Source organism: Zingiber officinale, chromosome 6B (assembly GCF_018446385.1).
Source record: "Zingiber officinale cultivar Zhangliang chromosome 6B, Zo_v1.1, whole genome shotgun sequence".
In the NCBI taxonomy this organism is placed as follows: domain Eukaryota; kingdom Viridiplantae; phylum Streptophyta; class Magnoliopsida; order Zingiberales; family Zingiberaceae; genus Zingiber; species Zingiber officinale.
This window is the reverse complement of record NC_055996.1, coordinates 127,735,864-127,757,425: the sequence shown is the minus strand read 5'-3', so window position 1 is coordinate 127,757,425 and position 21,562 is coordinate 127,735,864. Positions and strand designations below refer to the sequence as shown.

Genomic DNA, 21,562 nt, shown 5'->3' with positions numbered 1-21,562 from the left:
TAGTTGTACTCCTTTTATCGCAGGAAACAAATTATTCCCAAGGCATTCTGTGTTCATAGCCGAACGGCTGGTTATCCGAAGGCCCCCGAGCCGCTCGGCCGGGAGGTTTATGTTGGTGCAGTTAGCACTAACGATTTAACCCAGGTTTTGATGAATGACAAATATGTTAAGTTAGTTTTGTTGTTGTCTGACACTTTGATCGAGTGTGCAGGAGAAGTCCAGACAGGTCGACGGGCTGACCGGATGTCTGGCACGAAGTCCAGCTAGGTCGACGGGCTGACCGGATAGCTGGCGAGAAGTCCAAGCGGGTCGACGGGCTGACCGGACGCTTGGCGAGAAGTCCAGCTAGGTCGACGGGCTGACCGGATAGCTGACGAGAAGTCCAAGCGGGTCGACGGGCTGACCGGACGCTTGGCGAGAAGTCCAGACGGGTCGACGGGCTGACCGGACGTCTAGCAGGTAAGTGAGGTAGGTCACTGGAGGGGAGTGATTGCGAGGACGCGTTCCCGGGAAGGGAACATTAGGCGTCGATCCTGCTTAGATCCATTTCGGATGTCTAAGTCGAGATCGTGACTAGATTCCGGTCTCGGAAAGACGGAATCTAAGTCATACTCTTTGCTATTACTTTGTTGAACTTTAATTGTGCTAACAATCTGTTTTACAGGATATATATTTGCCTCCGGACTAACGTTTGTCGTGCAGGACGGATTCTGCGAGAAAACAGGGTCTGGGCGCTCGGAAGGAAACCAGGCACCCGGAGGTCCGGGTGCCCGGAAGGGATCCGGGCGCTCGGGAGGCAAACTTTATCCTGATTGCGCATCGCCACGTGGTGCATCTCGGTTTGAGCTGCTACGTCACATTCCAGGCGCCCGGAAGGGATCCAGGCGCCCGGAACAGCATATAAAAGAAGCCCCAGACAGGAGCTTCAGGATGATCAATCAATCTAAGAACTAAGAATCCAAGATCTGCTGCTCTGTGCTCTTGCGACGCCACGAAAAGCTCTCCGACTCAGTGCTGGTTTTGTTTTAATTCTATTATCGGTATTTTCTTTATCTGTCAATTCTTGTACTTAACTCTGTAATATTCGAATTGATAGTGATTGCCCAACGAAAGTACTCACGGAGTACGGGCCTTCGAGTAGGAGTCGTCACAGGCTCCGAACGAAGTAAAAAAACAACTGTGTTCATTTACTTTTCCGCTGCGTATTTATACTCTTGTTTTTCGAATCGATATTCACCCCCCCCTCTATCGAATCTAACGGTCCTACAGTTTATATATGCAAGCTCAGTTAAAGATCGGGAGACGGTCCGGCGTCTATAAACCCTCCGGCCAGGAAACCGGGAGACGAGCTGGCGTCTATAAATATCCACGCCGACGAGCTCCGTCGTTAAAGATCGAGAGCCGCGTCGACCGGCTATAAATATCCGCGCCGACGAGCTCCGTCATTAAAGATCGAGAGTCACGCCGACCGGCTATAAATATCCGCGCCGACGAGCTCCATCGTTAAAGATCGAGAGCCGCGCCGACGAGCTCCGTCGTTAAAGATCGAGAGCCGCGCCGACGAGCTCCATCGTTAAAGATCGAGAGCCGCGCCGACCGGCTATAAATATCCGTGCCGACGAGCTCCGTCATTAAAGATCGAGAGACGCGCCGACCGGCTATAAATATCCGCGCCGACGAGCTCCGTCGTTAAAGATCGAGAGCCGCGCCGACCTGCTATAAATATCCGCGCCGACGAGCTCCGTCGTTAAAGATCGAGAGTCGCGCCGACCGGCTATAAATATCCGCGCCGACGAGCTCCGTCGTTAAAGATCGAGAGCCGCGCCGACCGGCTATAAATATCCGCGCCGACGAGCTCCGTCGTTAAAGATCGAGAGCCGCGCCGACCGGCTATAAATATCCGCGCCGACCGGCTAAAAATATCCACGCCGACGAGCTCCGTCGTTAAAGATCGAGAGCAGCGCCGACCGGCTATAAATATCCGCGCCGACGAGCTCCGTCGTTAAAGATCGAGAGCCGCGCCGACCGGCTATAAATATCCGCGCCGACGAGCTCCGTCGTTAAAGATCGAGAGACGGTCCGGCGTCTATAAATATCCGCGCCGACGAGCTCCGTCGTTAAAGATCGAGAGCCGCGCCGACCGGCTATAAATATCCGCGCCGACGAGCTCCGTCGTTAAAGATCGAGAGCCGCGCCGACCGGCTATAAATATCCGCGCCGACGAGCTCCGTCGTTAAAGATCGAGAGCCGCGCCGACCGGCTATAAATATCCGCGCCGACGAGCTCCGTCGTTAAAGATCGAGAGCCGCGCCGACCGGCTATAAATATCCGCGCCGACGAGCTCCGTCGTTAAAGATCGAGAGCCGCGCCGACCGGCTATAAATATCCGAGCGGAAGACTGTCTAGCCCAGGTGTTAAACCGTAGAGACGAGCCAGCCGGCTATAAATCTCCGAGCAAAAGACCGACGAGCTCCGTCGTTAAAAATCGAGAGTCGGTCCGGCGACTATAAATACCCCGGGCGGACGAACGAATATCAGAGAATAAGAAACCGCGGAAACCACAAGTATTAAAACATTTAGGCCCGCTCAGGCGTTGGTCTTTCGATACTTGGCGTTTGTTGAGTTCACACTGGCTAGATACGTGTAGAGCGAGTAGGCCCTCCTGCTCGGACTTTGTTTAATGGGTTAAGCTGACCGGCCGCATGACGGAGAACGCTTAAGAGCATGACTAACTCTAAGCATAAACGTTAAGCAAACAGAAGAATATTATGGATAGAAAGACACAAGCAAAGACATAATTACATTAAAAGGAAAGCATGCCGAACGACAAGTACAAAAAGTTGCGCTGGGCTTAGGAAACGTAAAAACAAGGTACAGACAAGGAACACTCCTCACTCAGGGTCTTCGAAGTTGAAGAAGCCGTCCGGAATGTCGTCTATCATGGACGCCAGATCGGAGGCGGGAATGTGCATTCCCGTAGGAAGGTGGTCACCCTTCTTCAAGTAGGCCACAGTGACCTTAACGGCCTCGGCAAAGGTCGAAGAGACGCTGCCGCCAAATTTCGTGCCAAACCTCTCCGAGTGGAGGTAATCTTGACGTGCAGCAGCCAGACGACTCGGCTCCCCTTCCTTGTAGTTTCTGAGCGCCGACCGGGAGGCAATCAGTGAATCGTGGAGGACTTTCTGATCCACCTCCGCTTTCGTGCGTTCAGCTGAGCGCCCATCCCGTTCGGCAGTTAGTTGGGCTTCCAGCTCCTTAGATCGCTGATCTAGGGCTCGGACTTCAACTTTCATTTTGTCCATATCAGCAATCGCCCGCTTCTTCCGGCTACTGGCCCGCTTCATGTCTTCGTCGCGCTTCTTCACCAGGCCTTCAAGTCGAGCCACCTCTGTAGCCAGGTCAGCGGCATTCTTCTGTTCGGCCTCACGGGCTTGTTTCTCCCGCTCGGCCGATGGACCCCCCGAGACTTGGAGTTTTTCCATGAGGTCCTCCAGCTCGGCCAGCCGATGGCTAGTGGCGATTTGCTCCGCCCAATGCTGTAAGAGAAATAACAAAATCAGGAACAGAACAGTAGCATGGCACAGGAAGAAAAACGAACCTACCTGAGTGGCTTGCGGCATATGGTTATCGCCGAGCTGCTTGGGCGTCATGAGGGCCACCCGAATCTGGGCGTCCTCGAAAAGTTTGGCGAGCGGACCCGTCAATGTTATTTCATGAACGGGGCTCGATGGCCGATCAGCAGACAATAAATATTCCTTCGATGGGAATCGAAGGGTAGTCTTGATGGTCGGGTGGCCGGCCGGCACTTCTTCAGCCGCAGTCGCCTGGCCCGAGGACTCCCCTATGGTTGAAGTTTCGCCCAACCGTCGTAAGCGACGGTGAGTCCGTGGAGGAGAGCCAAAAGGCTGTGCGATGGGCGAGGCCACGGAGGTCCTGATCTGCGACGGCGTGCGATCTGGAGAAGCGATCTCGATCGACGCCTGTGGTTCACCCTCTTGGGTCGGCGGAAGGCTAGAGTCTCTTCGACGTTTCCGCCGAACTTCCAGTGGTGAATCCCCGGCCTGGGGGACTCCCAGCTCGGCTGGAGCAGAGGAAACAGGATCCGCCTCAACCTCCGTTGAAGCAGGTTGGGTAACCCCCTCTCCTGCATCTGCCGGGCGGCTGGGGATGAGACCCCGCTCGGCGAGTTCTTTTTTGGTAGCCGCCTCAATTTCCACGGCTTTCAATTTCAGATGATCAGTAGCCTTGGAGCGCCACATGACTTCAGCTGCAGTAGAAAAAATTAAAATCAGTTAGATAAAAAAGGCGAAGGGAGTAAAGAGTCCTTACCCATGCGGTGGGGGAGATTGGCCCGAACGGGAGATAATCCGAAAATGTACAACACCCCCTTGAGAAGCAACTGGTCGATTTTGTTCCGCTGACCGGAGTTCGCCGCATGAAGGTAGGCCGAGCTCCGGCTGGGTCGGCACAGCGGTCTGCCATTTGGTTCTGAATGCTGGCCGCTCGGGAAGTCGTATATAGAAGAAGGACTCCTTCCAGTGCTTGTTGGAGGTCGGCATATTCTCAAAAAATTTGAAGCCTATTCTACTTTGGAAAATAAAAGTACCCAACTCGGATTATTTGGGGTAGAAGAAGAAGTGGAATATTTTGCTGTGCAGCCTAAAGAGGACGACCACCCCGCTCAGTAGCCTAAAGGAATTCGGCACAAGTTGGCCGAGCGGGATGCGAAAATAATTACAAACTTCCAAAACAAAAGGATGGGTAGGAAATCTAAGGCCGCCCTGGAATTGGTCCAGAAAAAAACAAATGGTACCGATCGGCGGGTTATGGGGCCGATCGGTCGGGTAGGCTAGAACTATTTCATGGTCGTCCGGGATCCCGTACGTCCGAACAAGACGCCGAGCGCCCTCTTCATCAAACCGACTCTCCATGGTCGCATACCATGGACCGTGAACGTTGGTGGCGGGTTCGGAGGAGCTTGCCATCTCGGAGAGGCAAAAGGATAGCAAGAAATCGAAGGAATGGGAACGAAAGAGGCAAAATGAGCAGGGAAGACCTAGTAAATGAAGGAAGAGGACTCACTGAGAAGGAAACGGGCGGAAAGGATCACCGGTGAGATGATAGCCGCCTAAAAACAGAAACTGGATCGCCAGAGGCCGCAGCAACAGAAGAAGCAGAAGGACGAAGCGCGAGCAAGCGTGCGGCCAAGGAGGGGGACTGGGGCTTTATACGGCCGAGGCCTGTCGGCCTCCGCCGTCCGATCCAGGTCACGAGAAACAAGGACGCCATCGGGCCGTCCATTTCAAACGATGGCGTCCCATCAGAAGAAACGCCGCCGCCACGCAATGGTCAACACGTGGCGCTGAGCGATTCGGCGCATTTAATGTGCACCATGCCACGCACGCGCAGCCTTAATGGAATGGATTGCCGCCGTTCCCGAGGGGATTTAGACAGGAGGCAACGACGACAGGCCGCATGAGTCACATCTGAGCGAGCGCCGAACGGCTGAATTCGGCGCACACGCCGAGCGGCCTGTGGAATACTTTTAAAACAAAAGGCGACGAGCACCCGCTCGGACACATAGTCCAGTCAGTCGAACTCACTGCCTCCTTCGACTAGACTTGAAGGGGAGGCAAGTGATCCGGCGGTAAGAATGGGGGACCCACTTCCTGAAGAGTTCCGGCCTAAGAACGGATGGAGGGCTGGCCAAGCGGGTAATGGCCGCGCTAAGCTGGTCCGAGCGGAGCCAGAGATAACCCAGCCATGGGCTTGGGTTTCCGACGCCAAGGTGGGAGAACCGAATGGCCGAGCGGGTGTCTACCCGGCTGGAACCGAAGGGCCGAGCGGGTGGTCCGTTCGGCCAGGATAAGGGCGAGGATACAAAGGTTAGCCGAGCGGCCTATTCTTTCGGCTCGGGATATGGGATGTCAGCAAAGGCGTGTCTGATGATTATGCCGTACACAAGTTTGCACGAGGGAGGATCTCGCCGTCACATCATGGAGAGGTTGGTACAGTAGCGGTATGGCCTTATGGATGTCCTTCTGACAGACCCATACCTGGGCATGGTCGAAAGCAGGTGATTGCTTTGATTGGCGCGCTCAGGCTCCTTCGAGAGGTCTATATAAGGTCTTCATTTCTTCACCAGAGGTACGCTGGTTTGAATCTCTGAAGCCACCTCTTTGTTATTCCTCGCCTGACTTGAGCGTCGGAGGGCCGTCGCCGGGACACCCCTCCCGGCTCGGTTTTGTTGCAGGTTCGCCGGAGCACTCGAGGATCCAGCAGGGAGCGCCACGTCCCCAGCGTCCTTTGACTTCTGGTTCGGACAGGATCAGAAGTCAAATAAGAAAAGAATTGCCAAATAGAAGGCACATCCCTAGCAGCTGCAACCAATGTTAACTGTAAACGATGAGCAAAACAATGTACATAATAGGCATATGGACAGTCTCTAAGAAATAATGCTTGAAGCCCATTCCATTCACCACACATATTACTTGCACCATCATACCCTTGTCCTCTCATGTTGTGGATTTGAATATTGTGTTGAACAAAGATGTCAGAAATTGATTTCTTAAGGTTTGCTGATGTTGTGTCCTCAACACTCACAATCTCAAAGAAACGTTCCACCAAAAATCCAGAATTATTAACAAATATGAAAATAAGGGACATTTGCTCTTTTTTAGATTCATCTTGAGCTTCATCAACAAGAATACAAAACTTGGCATCTCCCAATTCATCTCGAATCATTGTTCTCACTTTATTAGAAAGAATATGCAATATTTCCTTTTGAATTTGCGGAGAAGTGTATTTAGCATTTTGTGGGGCATTATGTAACACAACTTTTGCAATTTCATCATTTAAATGTGCTTGAAATTTCAACAATTCAATAAAATTTCCACGATTTAAGGAACTCTCTGATTCATCATGACCTCTAAAAGAACATCCTTGAGTTGCAAGCCATAATAAACCTTCAATTGTTGCCTTTAGGCGTAACCTATTCTTTATAATTTCTTCCGTAGATTGAGCATTCAATACTTTGTCAATATTTTTCTTTGGTTTCATCAAATCCTGAACACATTTCACATATCTATTATGTGATGAAGACAATGAACCAACATGAATAAGAAATGCACATTTTTCTCCATCATTAACTCTCTTCCAACTATTAAACCCTTCAGAAACAAGTGCAGAACGAGCCATTGGATTACTTATATATATTCTCAAAAAGAAAGCATGGAAAACAATATGCTTTGTCCTTTGAAGGTGAATATTCTAGCCAAGGAAATTGTTTGAACCAAACATATTGAAATCGATAGTTTTGCTTTCCAATTTTTGTTCTTGGATACTCAATAAGTTTGGGTTGATAAGGACCTGCTTTGATATATGCTCTTCTAATCTCATCCCGCTCATTAACAGAGTATTCACAAATCAATTTTCGTAATCCTGGATCTCGTTCAAGAGAAGAAATATCAAATTCTTCTTCTCTTTGTTCTATTGGCCTAGATACAAAATGAGGTTGTAAATCGGAAGTAGAGGATCCAACTGTTGGTCTAAGAGGTTATCACATTGCAATTGATTATCAGATTCAGACTGATCATCTCTTTTCCTAAAAAATGATAGTAATGTTTTTGGCTTTTTATTTGAAGGTTGTTGGTGTTCCATTTATAACCTAAGGAAAAAAAATAACTATAAATTAATTATTTATAACTTAAAAACAAAAAACAACTACCAATCAATTATAACAAACTCAATCATATTATTCATTTTATGATAAACTCAAACACAATAATAAATCAATTTATAATATCACAACATTCCCTAGTATTAGAATCATAATTTTCAGATAATTTAAAATTTTAAATAATTTCAAATAAAATCACAACTACAAATCTAAAATTACCTGTGAGGCTGTGATTTGTCACTTTAAGATAAAGAGAAGTTCACTGCCTACCCGTAAAATCCAGTGCTATGCTAAAACTTGAAATGCCTGAAATCAAAAATAAAAATAAAGGACTTAAAAAGGGAACAAATGTGGGAATTTAGAAGTAAACTTAAGACCTTCCACTTTTTTTTCAACCACAACAATCACAAATAATAATGAGTATCACATTTAGATTGACAGAATGTTTAATTTTTTCAAAAATTTAACCTAGGTTGGAAAAAACTTTCCTAAAAAAATTAGGGCAAATTAGAGCGACTATGATTCTATGAAGAACAATCTCTACTGTTAATATGGTAAATCCATCATACACGGCGATCCCCAGATCGTCAAGACTAAACTCACACAAAACATTCTAAGAGCCATGGAACTCCTATAAGGGTGAAGCAACTAGCAAGGAAGACGAAGAAACCAAAGAATTCACAAATCATTAAAAAAAAAAAGAAATGGAAATTGCTGTTCTATAACAAAGAATTCACAGAATCACAAATCATAAAAAAAAAAAAAAGAAATGGAAATTGTTGTTCTATAACAGGAGAGCATTAGAGATCTGGAGAGGTTGGATTTTGAGTCTTTGACGAAGGACGAAGAAGACGAAGAAGATGTAGATGGAGATTAGTAGATTACCACTTAGCAGTGCTTGAAAAGGTATTGCAAGAGGAAGAGGCTGAGCGAGGAGAATCGGCGGCTGAAGATTTGCAAGAGGCTGAGCGAGGAGAACCGGCGGCTGAAGAAGGAGATGATGTGCCAACTGCTGAAGATTGAAGAAGGACTGAAGATGGCGACGATCACTGTCTCGATGTGCAATGTCGTGCTAGAGGAGGAGGGCGGCGAAAAAATTGCTAGGTTATCACTGGGCTCGTTGTTCACTGCACTGGGCGGTGAAAAAAAATTAGGAATTAGAAAATTAGGGTGTTAAAAATTGTTGGGCTGCACTGGGCTTCAGCCCAGTGCAGCCCAGTACTGGCTACGCCCTTGCTAAGTAGTATTTACATCTATCAGGAATCAAACCATATCTCTCTAGTGGTAAGCTCTGTCTAAGTACCAACTCGACTATATCCACGGAACAATACTCTTTTAGACCTCAAAACAAGCATGAAGAGGATGATGAAGACTAATTCTTACCTTAATCAATTGGAGACCCATCAATCCTCCTCAATGATGATGTCGTCAAGAGATAGGGATTAACCACGTGCTCAAGGGAAGAAGAAGAGTGTATCTTGTTAGGATACTCCAGCGAGTTAGAGGAGAGGGTGATTAGCTCCAATCACTTCGTTGATGATTTGTTGTAGCAGAAACTCGAAGTAAATGTTAAGATCCTTGATTTTACTTGGTATCCACCCCTTTGAGATGACTAATCCAAAGATTCACTTTCTTTACTCACAGTACATATAAATCCTCCTTCTAGGAGGCGGAGAAACCTCGTATAAACTCCAACACAAGAATATATGATAAATACAACAAGAACAAGAAAATGAATAATACAATGTGGAAACTTTACTCTTGATGTCTTGTTGATGTGGATCGTCTCTTAATGCTTAGAAATCCAACGACACTTTGTTCTAAAAACCTTCAAGAACTGGCAAAAAGAATCCGAGAAGAAGTCTTGCGTTTGAATCTTCGTTGTCGTTTTTATATCCCGCAGATTAGGACTCCCAACCGCCAATTGATTGCCACAATAGATCCGAACGCATCCAACCGTCCAAACCTTGTAACGGTTCTTTTCTTCGTTACTTAATTGATTAGCCAATCGATTACGGGTCTTCTTAATTGATCACTCAATCAATTACGAAGCCTTCTGTTCGTTCGCGAGTTTCTCCCAATCGATTACCCAATTGATCAAGCAGCTTTAATCGATCACATGATCAATTCAAAAACTCTCTGTTCACTCGTGACCAAGCTTAATCAATTAGCTAATTGATTAAGCCTCTCATGATATCCTCAATCGATTGGGATTCTTCACAATCGATTCAACACAATGCAATGCACTGTGCTTCACGAAAACCAACTTCCAATCGATCACTTTATCACTTGGGTTCAGGGTGAATCGATCACCTAATCGATTCACCATGCACTTCGCAAAGAGATGAGCGATTGACATAGGTCTCAATCGATCACATGATCAATTTCCCAATCCTAATTTGCTTAAACCAAGTCTAAGGTTCTCTTGCCCAATCTCTAGTCAACTGTGACCTATTGGGACTTCTCCACCAAATGTCTGATCAACCTTTTCATCCACTTGGACTTTGTCAACTCCCTAACGGACTTCTGATCACCAAGTGTGGTCCTTCTTGACTCACTTGGATTTTCACCTTACCTAACCGCAGCTAGAACTTTACCTTACCAACGTGCAACCCCCCTTAACCCACTTGGACTTCCCTTTGCCTAACCACAGTTAGGATTTTTCTTTACCAATGTGTGATACTCTTTGATCCACTTGGACTTTGCTTGCTTGTCTAACCGCAGTTAAGACTTTCTTTGCCAACGTGCAGTCCTCCTTAACCCCACTTAGACTTTCATTACCAACGTATAGTCCTCGCTGAGCCACTTGGAGTTTTCCTTTGCCTAACTGCAATTAGGGCTTTCCTTGTCAACATGCAGTTCTCCTTGATCCACTTGGACTTTTTTTTTGCCTAACCCTCGAGTTAGGACTTGCCTTGCCGAATCTTCAGTTAGAACTTTACTAGTCAAGTACTGATTTTCCTTGACCTACTTGACCTTTCTCATATATTGTCTAACAGCATATTATCCAAATATGTGTCCACAATATATTGTCCAAACATTGAGACTTAAGCTCAAATCCACTCGAGGTTAGTCAAACTGGTCAACCTTAATCCGAAAAATGATTGCACCAATAATCTCCTAATATTTCTCCTCTTGACAAATGACGAGAAGAACTCCCAAGCTCAAACTTTTCCATTCATGGTAGTAATTCAAGAGAAAATAAGGAACTCCTCGTGAAGCTTATACAAATATGGGTCGACTCAAGTGTGACCCTACTTCTTCATATGACTCCAAATCAAGCAAAAAATAAATCAATTACATCGAACCAACTTACAACGTATCAAATTTTGCCAATTTTCTTCAAATCAAGCATTCGTTTTCATACAATTCCAAGCTCTTGAAAACAGTTTCTCAATAAAATCACAATATGTAACTTTAAAAGTTTTTAACAACTTATATAGCTCGTTTAGTGGCAGATGATTAACTCGCCCTAGCGTTTCTGTCAGTCTGTCCCCAGACCAACACAAAAGAGACAAATCACGGATAACTATTAACCTTGGACAGTTAAATAGCATAGGAGGAGAATAGACACCGGCTATTAGTCAAGATTTAACTCTCGAATTTCATAGTAGTAACACCACTCTCGCTCATCTAAAACAAAAATATGATTATACTCTGGGAGGGTTCCATTTCTTAAGCCCATGTAGCTCCCAATATTTGTTGAACAAAATAAAATTTAAAGATTAAATATTTTATACTAACAAATTCAAATGTTAAAAACAAAAGACTAAATTTTATTCTCTAAAAAACTAAATAGAAAATTTCCCCCAAACAAGGCAAACATTCCTTCTTCTTTTTCCATTAGCAAATGATTAATGAGCTGAAAAATTATGTTCCTAATTGATTCGTCTTTGTATATATATATATCAAATAACGAACAACAGTACAAGATTCAGAAGAGCTAAAATCTTGTTTCAAAAGACTATGCTCCTCTTTATTTGACTCAGCAAGAAAAACTTTGAATTGAACACCCTATCCCTGAGAACAAGTTCCAGATACACTGTATCAATCGGCATCATATCACTTTGACAAATATTTTTGAAACGGAACTATTTCTAAATATCAACTTCAGCAAAAAAAAATTTACATAAAAGGGTTCTTCTCCAACAGTGTATGAAACGGAACTATTTCGGTGGGATCACAACCCAGCCACAAAAAATAACTCCAGTCTTAAACTGAATATGTTGATGGACATGACAATACTTGCATTGCAGCAACTGTGTTTGGAGGCAAAATAACTTGAACTGAGGCACCTCGGACTAATTTTCTAGTAGGTGTTGGTGAGTGGTTGCACTCACAGAAGGACCCACTGGGCGTTAGATCTTGATTCTTGCAAGGGCTTCATGTAATTGTCTGTCCTTGTTTCCATGCGGAGTAAATGGACCAAACACTTCTTTCAAGATCTAGTCTTTGATTACGGGCTGTTCTCACATGCCCTGTTCTAGTTCACTTTTGCCTCTTGTCCTGCAAAACTTGACACTTTTGGTGGGTTCTGAAACATGAACTGCTTCCTCTGACCCACATTTGCGAGTGGTCCTTCTTGGCATCTACATCAAACATAATGTTTAATATATACCACCACAGGACAATCTTACTTTGATCTCCTTCTCATACGGAAAGTTTCCCCCTTTCTCTGCCTCATGCATGTGGCTGCCAAAAGGTAGGTGTTACATCTGTCAATTTGTGTTTTTCCTGTAACGCTTATTGCAGAGAAAACAAACAAAAGTTTAGTTCATCAGATCCTCACTGTATCTTTGTTCTAAAATATATACTGTCATCCAGTTCATTGAGGGGCCTTGTGGCCTTCATCAGTAGCCACTGAATTTACCACATGATTGAGAAACAAATTTTAGTACTGGAATTAAACCTTGATCAGCATTAAAAAAAAAAGGATTGGGACATACCTGGGTTAATACTGGATCATGTGCAATAGCAATCAGTATCATCCTGAGCATCAAACTGCCATTATGTCATTATTGAGACTTAGCAACAAACAATCGATGGAGCCTATCCGAGGGAGTGTTATTTGCGTACATATAATCTGTTGATGTGAAGGACCAGGAATTCCATGTCCAATTTGGACTAGTGAAGCAGGAATTCTAGTGCAATCCAAAGCCCAAATTATTTTACCAGATAAGAACACTAAACAGTAGGTGACATAGCACATGAATCTGTCCAGTGAACTAGGTATCACAATAGAAATGAAGTAGGCATAAAACTGGAGCAATAATGTCCTCATTCAATTCATTGGTTGCCTGGTGTTCTTTTCCACCCAACATTTCATGTGGCAGTCTATTAAGTAACAACACTTAATATCATAAGTTAACAGATTGTGCAATTAAATCATTCATAAAAAAACAATAGAGTCCTCATTGGAGAAAACCCTTGTCCCAATTGATACAGTGGTTAAACATTTCAATATTGCAAGAAGATTTGTCCTAAATTACCATCAGAAGCCAGCCCACAGGACTTCAATCAGACACTCAACGAATGTCCTTGTAAATAATCTACTATATGTAAATAATGAAATAAATATAACAATATTTATATTCATATGACATACAGCATGTCACTGGAGATGAATTGTTTTTAGGCCATAGCTGATGTTAAACTTTGCTAGTTCTCATATTGCTCCCTAAGTATTAGATCATTCAGAAGGTGCTAGCTTATTCAATTGGTAAGGGCTTTCCATGGGAATCTCTACAAAGATTTTGGTTCAGAACTTGAAACTGCCTACATCAAGTTCTACATATGTATTTTTGATAAAGTAAATTATCGGTATAATGGGAGGGTAATCATGAGAAATGATTACTGAGCTGACATCAAATACCTTGAAAAAATATATATCATATTTTTGCTTTTCATCCGTAATGCCAGATTATCTTAAACTTTGAGATAAGTGTCATAAATACAGAAATTGCCTGTAAAGATCACAGTAGATGTCTACTCTCATAATGCCACACTTTTCTTCTGTTACATTAAATACACATCCCTTTCCTCATTTCCTCCTCTCTCAGATCTGAAGACAGCTTCCATGCATTATTGCTGGTCCAAATACTTCAGGTGTCAGAAGAAAGATTTAATAGTTGCAGTCAAGGAATTCCAATCATATTTAGTACATTGGATGCATAGGATACAACTTCCAATGGGAGAGCGAAGCAATCAACAGATCCACGGAGGCACCGGAGGAGGATTGAAGGAGAAGCTAATGGCAGCTTGAATTTCTCAAGGATACGCCACAATGAACCAGCAATTTCACATATGGGATCTGACTACAAAAATTGTTTGTACTAGAGCCCTCTTGTTACAGATTCACTTTGATATTCTTCATTAATTATGGTTTAGATTGGATTCAACTTAATTTGTCATCTAAACTTTTGTTTCAACAAAACATCTTCCTTTGAAGAATTCCTTTTGTTATGCTTGATGTGTTTTTTCTTTAGACAACTGTGTTTTTAGTAAAGTTCTGATGTTTAATTTGTTGGAATCATTCTTTATGGAATAACTATCAACCATTTTGTCAATGAAGCTGAACTTGTAACTGTTGCAGTGTCAATTACTATAGAAAGGACAGGATATAAAATGCAATCCTCAACAAAGAGCAGAATGGATGATCTTTTATCTGCTGAGGTTGGAAAGCATGATTATGATTGGTAAGCAAATCTATAGTGTACCTTTTTATTTTCATTTTTCTTAGTTCTATTGTAATAGGACTAATAGGTGTTCTTTTCCTTCGAGGAATTCAAATACGTAGTGTTTCATTGCATTTATTTGCAGTATTAAGTAAATTATAACCTAGTATTTTGTAACCAATGTACCATTTTATCACATACTATCAGAAGTGAGATATTGTATTTCAACACTCCAATTAAAAAGCAAGAAACTCTGCCAAGGTCAATTTTATCAAATTTCTTAGATTGGTGGGGGATCGCCTTCCTACCATATTATCTACTTTATTCTTTGGTCAAACCTCTAAATTTAGCTTCTCTATAACCATTCTACAATTTCACAAAATTCACTAAGCTACAGCAATAATTTAAGTCTGATTAAGGTAGGAGAACAAACACAAAATTAAATTTTAGTTCTAAATTTTAAGCATGGTTTACCTTCTGAAGTATATTTGAAATGCAGAAAGCCCAATGAACTTTTTTCCTTAAAATATTCCTAGCCGAATCAATTATCTAATCTAATAAGTGTTTGATCTAAATTAAAATGCTGACAGGCTCCTTACTCCTCCTGAAACCCCTCTATGTCCCTTCTCAGACGCTGGCAACATCCAAACTACCAAAGCAGCAACAAGTAGCAAAGCTAATGCTAGATCAGTTTCTACTGGAAAAGCTTCAAGAGTGAGTTATCCTCTTCAAAGTTATATTAACTCTATTCTAGAACAGCTACATAAATTTAGCCTATAATGAGGAGCAATTCAAGTTTACATGCTTTTCAAAATTGCTTAAAGTAGATAATTTTGAGCAATTCCATTTTTTTAAGTAAGTGTTGTAGTTTGAGAGTACCTTTTTCCAGTTATCTCTGTCACAATCAGAGAGAGAGAGTTCTGCTAAGCCAACGAGAAGCAGCTCTACATCAAGGTCTGCTGTATCCAGCACTCTATCATCCTCCACATACTTGTCAAACAGCACCAGGACAGCAATCCTCAACACTAGCACAGCCTCGGTCACCTCCAAAGCTTTAAACCCCGGCTATCGCTCCGCTTCTAGATCACGGCCATCTACCCCCTCCAAGACTCCAGTTACCCCGCCAAAACAGCTGCAGAACACTATGCCTTGCACACCAGCTGCTCGACCAAATTCCCGGCCTTCAACCCCAATCCATCGCGGAACAACGGCAGCCTCGCTTCCAGCCATGACCCGATCCGCATCCGTCAGCCACGCTCCCGCCGCAAATCACCGATCCAACGGCGCTTCGAACCGTCCGAGCTCCCCAGCGCCCCGAGGCCGAGCTAAAACGCCGACACCTGCTTCGCCGCAACAGGGAACGGCATCGACGGCTCGTACCGGTTCGAACTCACCGAGCGTCGCTCCAGTGTCGAGCTCGATTCGCAAGCAGTCATCCTCGCCGATCGTAGCCAGAGGCAGGCATCAAGATAACTCACCGAGTGCTCATTCGAGCGACAAATCGAAAGAGGGGAAGGCGGTCGCGAACAAGGAGGAGAAGCCGACGGCAGAAGAATCTGCAGGCCGGAGGCCCATCAAGCATTTGTTAGCAGTGAGTAGCAGCAGCTCGAGAATCTGCTAAGCTTGTAAAAATGAGATTTTTATCTGAACTCGTCGGAATTCATTCCAGGAGATCAAGCAAAGCATGGGCGGCCTCCGAGGGACCTCGCTTTTCCCGCAAAGCATTCGCTCCGCCGTCCAAAGAAGCAGATCCAATGGTTCACCGGAGCTGCCAATTCCAGGCCCGGAGGAAGTAACTCACCGCCATGGCAATGGAGGAGCCTAGGATAACAGTATCAGTAAGGGCATCATCCCCAGAATATACCGGAGATCTTGCCGCCGTTGCGAACGAGCAAACTCTTCTGCTGCGTGAAACAATAAACATGTGCTTATCAATGCTGAAATATAATGCGGATTCAGAGTTTGACATTCCCCAAAAAGGTACTTATTTGGTCAAAAAGCATTCCGTTGCCGGGACTTGAACCCGGGTCTCTCGGGTGAGAGCCGAGTATCCTAGCCAACTAGACTACAACGGATTTGCATTCCTTGGTTTATTAATATTACTTTAACTATGAGATTTTTACATTTCTCAAAAAAGTACTTACTGGTCAAAGAATATTTCCGTTGCCGGGACTTGAACCCGGGTCTCTCGGGTGAGAGCCGAGTATCCTAACCAACTAGACTACAACGGATTTGCATTTCTTGGTTTATTAATGTTTTTTAAGTATATAACTATTCTGTTCCCACTCTAAAATCAAGAGATTGGAAAAAGATATTTTACCTTGCAAAATTACATTAAAATGTCCGAGACCTTTTCCTCTTCCTATTTTATAATGAAAATGTTATAAATAAGCACAACCTCCCAACTTTATACTCTATTTAATCGACAAATAGATACAAGAAAGAATGGATTACACGAGAATCAAGATTTTTTTTTTTTTCATTTACTTAGTGAAACTAAAGGAATAAAAGGATCTAAATTCTTCCTTGGACTAGTTTTGACTATTTTTTGTCCCACTCGGAATTAGACAAAAATGAACTTTCCTTCCTCAGATGTCGTATTTGGCCAACCAATAGTCACTTTCTTATTGCCTTCCATCTTCCTTCTGTGTCAAACCCAACTAGCTAACTTCCTCTTATGTCATCTAGCCAATAATCTATATAGTGTTTAATGAACTAGTGGTAGTCTAGTTGCCAAAAATCATAGTTGTGGGCCTTGTGGCTAGGCCACCACGAGCTTGCAGCCTAGTCACCAGGAGTCATATATGTTGGACAAAACAATCAAAACAATATGTTGCCGAAGATTTTAGGAAATTAGTTGAATTTTAAAATTACACAGAATTTAAATTCAATGTATAATAAAGATGATCTGAACGGGTGATATCATGTTGTTAAGTGTTAACAGGGGCTGATTTGTATTACGTACAGAAGAACGGACTTATAGCGGACAGATCAGGCCAGCTGCAGAATATTTATGAAAAGGTCAAAGAGAGAAAAGTCACGACATTAACAAGTTGCTGTCCTCTTCCACCTTCGGCAATGGACTGTGCTCTACGGCATGTTCCACTTCCCCGCCAATGGCGGCCACCGCCTGGACTAGTAAAGATTGCTTCCTTAAGGCAAAATCACCCGGGTTACACAAGAATTAGACATGAAATCTGACATTATATTCGTTAATTTCATCGTACAATTACTATAGCTTTACGTTTCAATATGGCAGACAATAACTGACTTCAAATTATAACAAGCCATGACATTAACTGATGTGGCCTCTCAACGTCCTGTAGAATTCATAATCTCTGAGAAGACAGCATCAGGAGCCAGTCCTTGAGAGTCCTCGTTACCAATAATGCTCCGGTCTTGAATGCTCGTTGTGGTGGTTATGGTTGATGCGGTAGTCGATTCCGTCGTTGGAGTGTTAAGGTCTTGCTTATGGAACATGCCGAGTGGTATTGCTTCGTCGAATATGCCGTTGATGATGTTGCCGCTGTTCTCTGCGCTTTCCTGGATATGCAGGGCAAATTGAAGGTTCCAAAGGACGTCGCCCATGGAAGGTCGTTCCACCCCGACATCAGCCAAGCATTTCTCTGCGGTCTCTGCGAACTTCTTGAAACATTGTGGAGCAATCCTACCCTTCAAGCAGGGGTCCATGATCTCCTCGAGAATGCCCTTCTTTTGGCAGCGCAGTGCCCAATCAGCCAAGCTCACTTGCTCCTTTGGAAGTGCCCGATTAAGAACTGGCCGAGCACAGAGGACCTCGAACAATACGACCCCAAAAGAGTAAACATCAGATTTATCAGTGAGCTGCTGCCTCCTGGAGTACTCTGGATCAAGGTAACCAAAGCTTCCCTTCACTACTGTGCTAACATGAGTGTCGTCCATTTCCGGGCCAGTTTTCGAAAGTCCGAAATCTGAAACTTTGGCAACCCAATTTGCATCTAACAATATGTTTGTGGTCTTCACATCTCGATGTATAATATTGTATGTCGCACCTGTGTGAAGGTAATGTAGCCCATGCGCAGCCCCAATGCAGATCTCAAGTCTTTGTTTCCATGAAAGTGGTGGGTTTTGTGTATTATACAGGTGCTCACGAAGTGTGCCATGAGCCATATAATCATAGACTAAGATCATTTCACAGTTCTCCTCACAGTAACCAATTAAAGAAACAAGATGCCTGTGTCGGAGCTTGGATAGCATCTCGATTTCGGTCTGGAATTCATGGACACCTTGCTCTGACATTGGGTTACCACGCTTGATCGCGACCTTCGTGGTTCCATCGTCAATCTCCCCGAGGTAGACCTTCCCGAACCCACCGACACCGAGAAGAAGAGATTCATCAAAGTCTTTTGTGGCAGTTTGGATCTCTTCAAAGGTGAAGTAGCGGCAAAGATTAGCAGGAAGCGGCGAGGCATTGCTCTCCATTGTTGTCTTGGCTGATGTAGCAAAAGGTGAGTTGCCGATGAGGGAGAGAGGCAAAGTCCCCTCACTGGTGGCTACTTCCTTCGCCTTCTGCTTCTTACGGCGCCTGCATAACAGAATAAGGCCAAAAGCAACAAGCAAAATGACAACTCCCCCAGTTAACCCACCAAGAACAGCAGCAAAAGCCTTATGATGCTTCTGACTGGCACTCCCATTAGGACTATCAAAAGTCTGAGTACTACGTGGTTCTGGATTAAAACCAGCTAAACTGTTGCTGCTGTTTGGCAACTTGAAGACCTCCAGCCCGTTTAAAATTGCATCGAAGTACGCTGGTTGCGTGGCGATCTGTGGATGAAGGGCAACCCACATGTCCATCTGCCCACTTCCTGTTGTAATCACAACATAATCCTTGAATGTTGCAACACCGATACCGCCACTCCAAGCAATAACATCTGCGTATTTCTGTGCTGTCTGGTTATTAATGAAGATATCAAAAACTCTTTGGTTAATCGTGGTTATGGGATACTGGATCTCACAAAAATGAAGCCGGACAAGGTAGTAGAAACCAGCATCCACTTGAAGAATCCATGTAAGATTGTACTGCAAATTCACTGATACGTCTGGACCCATTGACCTTGCTGTCGCGTAGACTTCAGTTGGCGCAATGTAAGATGGAACGTCAGGGGAGTATGTGATACTAACATTTGGATCGTTAGAAAATGTCACACCAGACGCAGCGGCAAAAATATAACGTGAATCGTCTTCCCAAAGTCTGGAAAATTCCCCATTGGGAGGGGCGATTGCTCCGCCACCCACGTTGAGCCGGTAAATAGTTTCGATGGCCGTTTCTGGATCGATCTCGTACGTTATGGAATTGCCATCGCCACCAGTGATAAGCATAGGATTGCCGGACCTAAAGATGTCAGGGATTGGCACAATCTCGATGCCGTTTATAAAGGCATAAGAATGGTTATGAGTGGGGGAGGGGGAGAAGGTGAGGTTTAGGACGCCTGTGGAGACATAGAGAGAAAATTCACGAGTAAAGTAATCAACACTTGTATTATCAGCAACAAGAGAAGCACTAAAATTGTGGAGGAGGGTGTAAGGGCCAGCTATGACAGTGAAGAAGGCATCGCCAGAGGTGTAGTTGTCGTTGTCGTAATTGGAAGGGTAGAAATAGAGGCGGAGGAATACCCGACCGTCAGCGGCGAAAGGGAACTTGTAGGTAAAAGGGGAAGTGAAGACCCGAGCCGTCAAGTAAGGGACTCGAGGCACCGACGAAGCTTGCTGTGTAGCTTTGACTCTATGGCCGCTCAAAGGGAGGGAGAAGTTGAAATCGGAGTCGGGGGTCCAATCCTTTCCATCGAGGTCGGAGCCCGGTTGAGAAGCTCCGCAACTGAGGAGGATCGCGGAGTCATTATCAGCAGCTAAGATGGCCGGAGCCACCGACAAGATTATCAAAGAAGCGCAGACGAGGGCGCAATTAGGGTGAACCACAGGATTCTTCATTGGGAAGAGCTCGCTCGAACCTCGAGCAAGATTAGAAACAAGAAGGATGACGCAGAAAGTTCACAAGAAAGGGGTTTTCGGAGAATCGAATGGAATCGGAGACCAACTTCGCAGATTCTGTGAAACAAGAGGAAGAATGAGTAACGGAAAGGCAAAACCTTTAGCAAAAAAAATTGCAAAAACAAGCAAGCAGATACCAGCAGAGACGACGCATCAAAATCACAAGCAAAAGGAAAACAAAAGCAGAAAACCTGAACAGATACAGCAGGCGGATCGAGTATAGAGGGCTTCCGACCGTCGAACTGCGCGCGAGAAGCGCTTGGTTGCTCAGTGCTCGCCTATATTATTTATTATATTATTCGACACAGAATCTTATAGTGATTTCAACGCGTCAAGGCAGGCCTCTGCTGTTCAATTCCAAAGTGGATTTGAATGATTGATCAAAAAGCAATGGAGAACCTGCTTTAATTTAATTGAACGACGGGCTAGGAAGTCTGGGATAGGGATGGAGGGCGAATTTAAATTCGGCCTAGGTAGAATGAGTTTAGATCCGTCTAAATAGATGTAAGTGAATATATATATATATATATATATATATATATATATATATATATATATATATATATATATTATATTTGATAATTAATATTTTAATTAAAATTTTATTTTATAATATTTTAATATTAAAATAAATATATTTAAATATGACAGATCTAGCGAATTTAATTCGGACCCATCTCGTCAAGTTCCCATCACGTCAAGTTCACAAGATAGGACGGAACGGATCCAAAGAAAGATGGGGCTGGTTCCCATACCAATTTAGATTCATTGTCATCTTTAGTTTGGAGCATGGACATATTTTATTCTACCTAAGTCAATCAAGAATGATCTATTTTAGTGGGAAATAATTTAGAAAAAAATATTAATAAATATTAAATTGCTACATTATGAATAAAAAATATTTAATTTTTATCGTGATAATTAATTTTTTTTTTATTTTAATAATAAATAACTATAATCCAGTAACATATTTTTTATTTAACATATTAATCTCTATATTTATTATTGAGTCGTTTTTTTTAAAAAAAAATAGTCTGTATTTGAAACATCTTAAAATTAATATAATTTTTAATTTAATTTCTCTTAGCCTTTGTATAAGATTATTTTTTGTATACTTGAATGATTCAACAGTTTGATTTTGGTGTCTATTTATTTTTTTTAAAAAAAAATTAATTATTCTATA

At 43.6% G+C, this 21,562-nt stretch overlaps 2 protein-coding genes, 1 long non-coding RNA gene and 2 other non-coding genes across 9 annotated transcripts; 1 reads left to right on the top strand and 4 right to left on the bottom strand.

Annotated features, from left to right (window-relative positions):
- Nucleotides 1-11,670: 11,670 nt before the first annotated feature.
- On the bottom strand, nt 11,671-15,358 carry LOC121989445. The gene is made up of 4 exons (XR_006114258.1): nt 15,232-15,358; nt 12,625-12,819; nt 12,468-12,538; nt 11,671-12,370 (listed from the first exon to the last, which is right to left on the bottom strand). It is a non-coding gene; the product is annotated as an uncharacterized LOC121989445 (long non-coding RNA).
- On the top strand, nt 13,318-17,589 carry LOC121989443 (sialidase-like). 4 transcript variants are annotated; one of them, XR_006114257.1, is made up of 6 exons: nt 13,320-14,003; nt 14,271-14,373; nt 14,943-15,066; nt 15,242-15,943; nt 16,022-16,332; nt 17,297-17,589. XR_006114257.1 is itself a non-coding variant. In XM_042543510.1 (5 exons), the coding sequence occupies exons 2-5, from the start codon at nt 14,331-14,333 to the stop codon at nt 16,175-16,177; spliced, it is 984 nt and encodes a 327-aa protein (XP_042399444.1). In that variant the 5' UTR covers nt 13,318-14,003; nt 14,271-14,330; the 3' UTR covers nt 16,178-17,589. The 4 variants fall into 4 exon arrangements, 2 of the variants coding, with proteins under 2 accessions (XP_042399444.1, XP_042399443.1); XR_006114256.1 differs by having other exon boundaries at nt 17,288-17,589; XM_042543510.1 differs by having other exon boundaries at nt 13,318-14,003; nt 14,984-15,066; nt 16,022-17,589.
- TRNAE-CUC lies at nt 16,355-16,427 on the bottom strand. The gene has a single exon. It is a non-coding gene; the product is annotated as a tRNA-Glu (tRNA).
- TRNAE-CUC lies at nt 16,511-16,583 on the bottom strand. The gene has a single exon. It is a non-coding gene; the product is annotated as a tRNA-Glu (tRNA).
- Nucleotides 17,537-20,724, bottom strand: LOC121989442 (receptor-like protein kinase FERONIA). Of its 2 annotated transcripts, none has more exons than XM_042543507.1 (2): nt 20,571-20,724; nt 17,537-20,436 (listed from the first exon to the last, which is right to left on the bottom strand). In XM_042543507.1, the coding sequence occupies exon 2, from the start codon at nt 20,317-20,319 to the stop codon at nt 17,665-17,667; it is 2,655 nt and encodes an 884-aa protein (XP_042399441.1). In that variant the 5' UTR covers nt 20,320-20,436; nt 20,571-20,724; the 3' UTR covers nt 17,537-17,664. The 2 variants fall into 2 exon arrangements, with proteins under 2 accessions (XP_042399441.1, XP_042399442.1); XM_042543508.1 differs by having other exon boundaries at nt 20,517-20,644.
- Nucleotides 20,725-21,562: the final 838 nt, after the last annotated feature.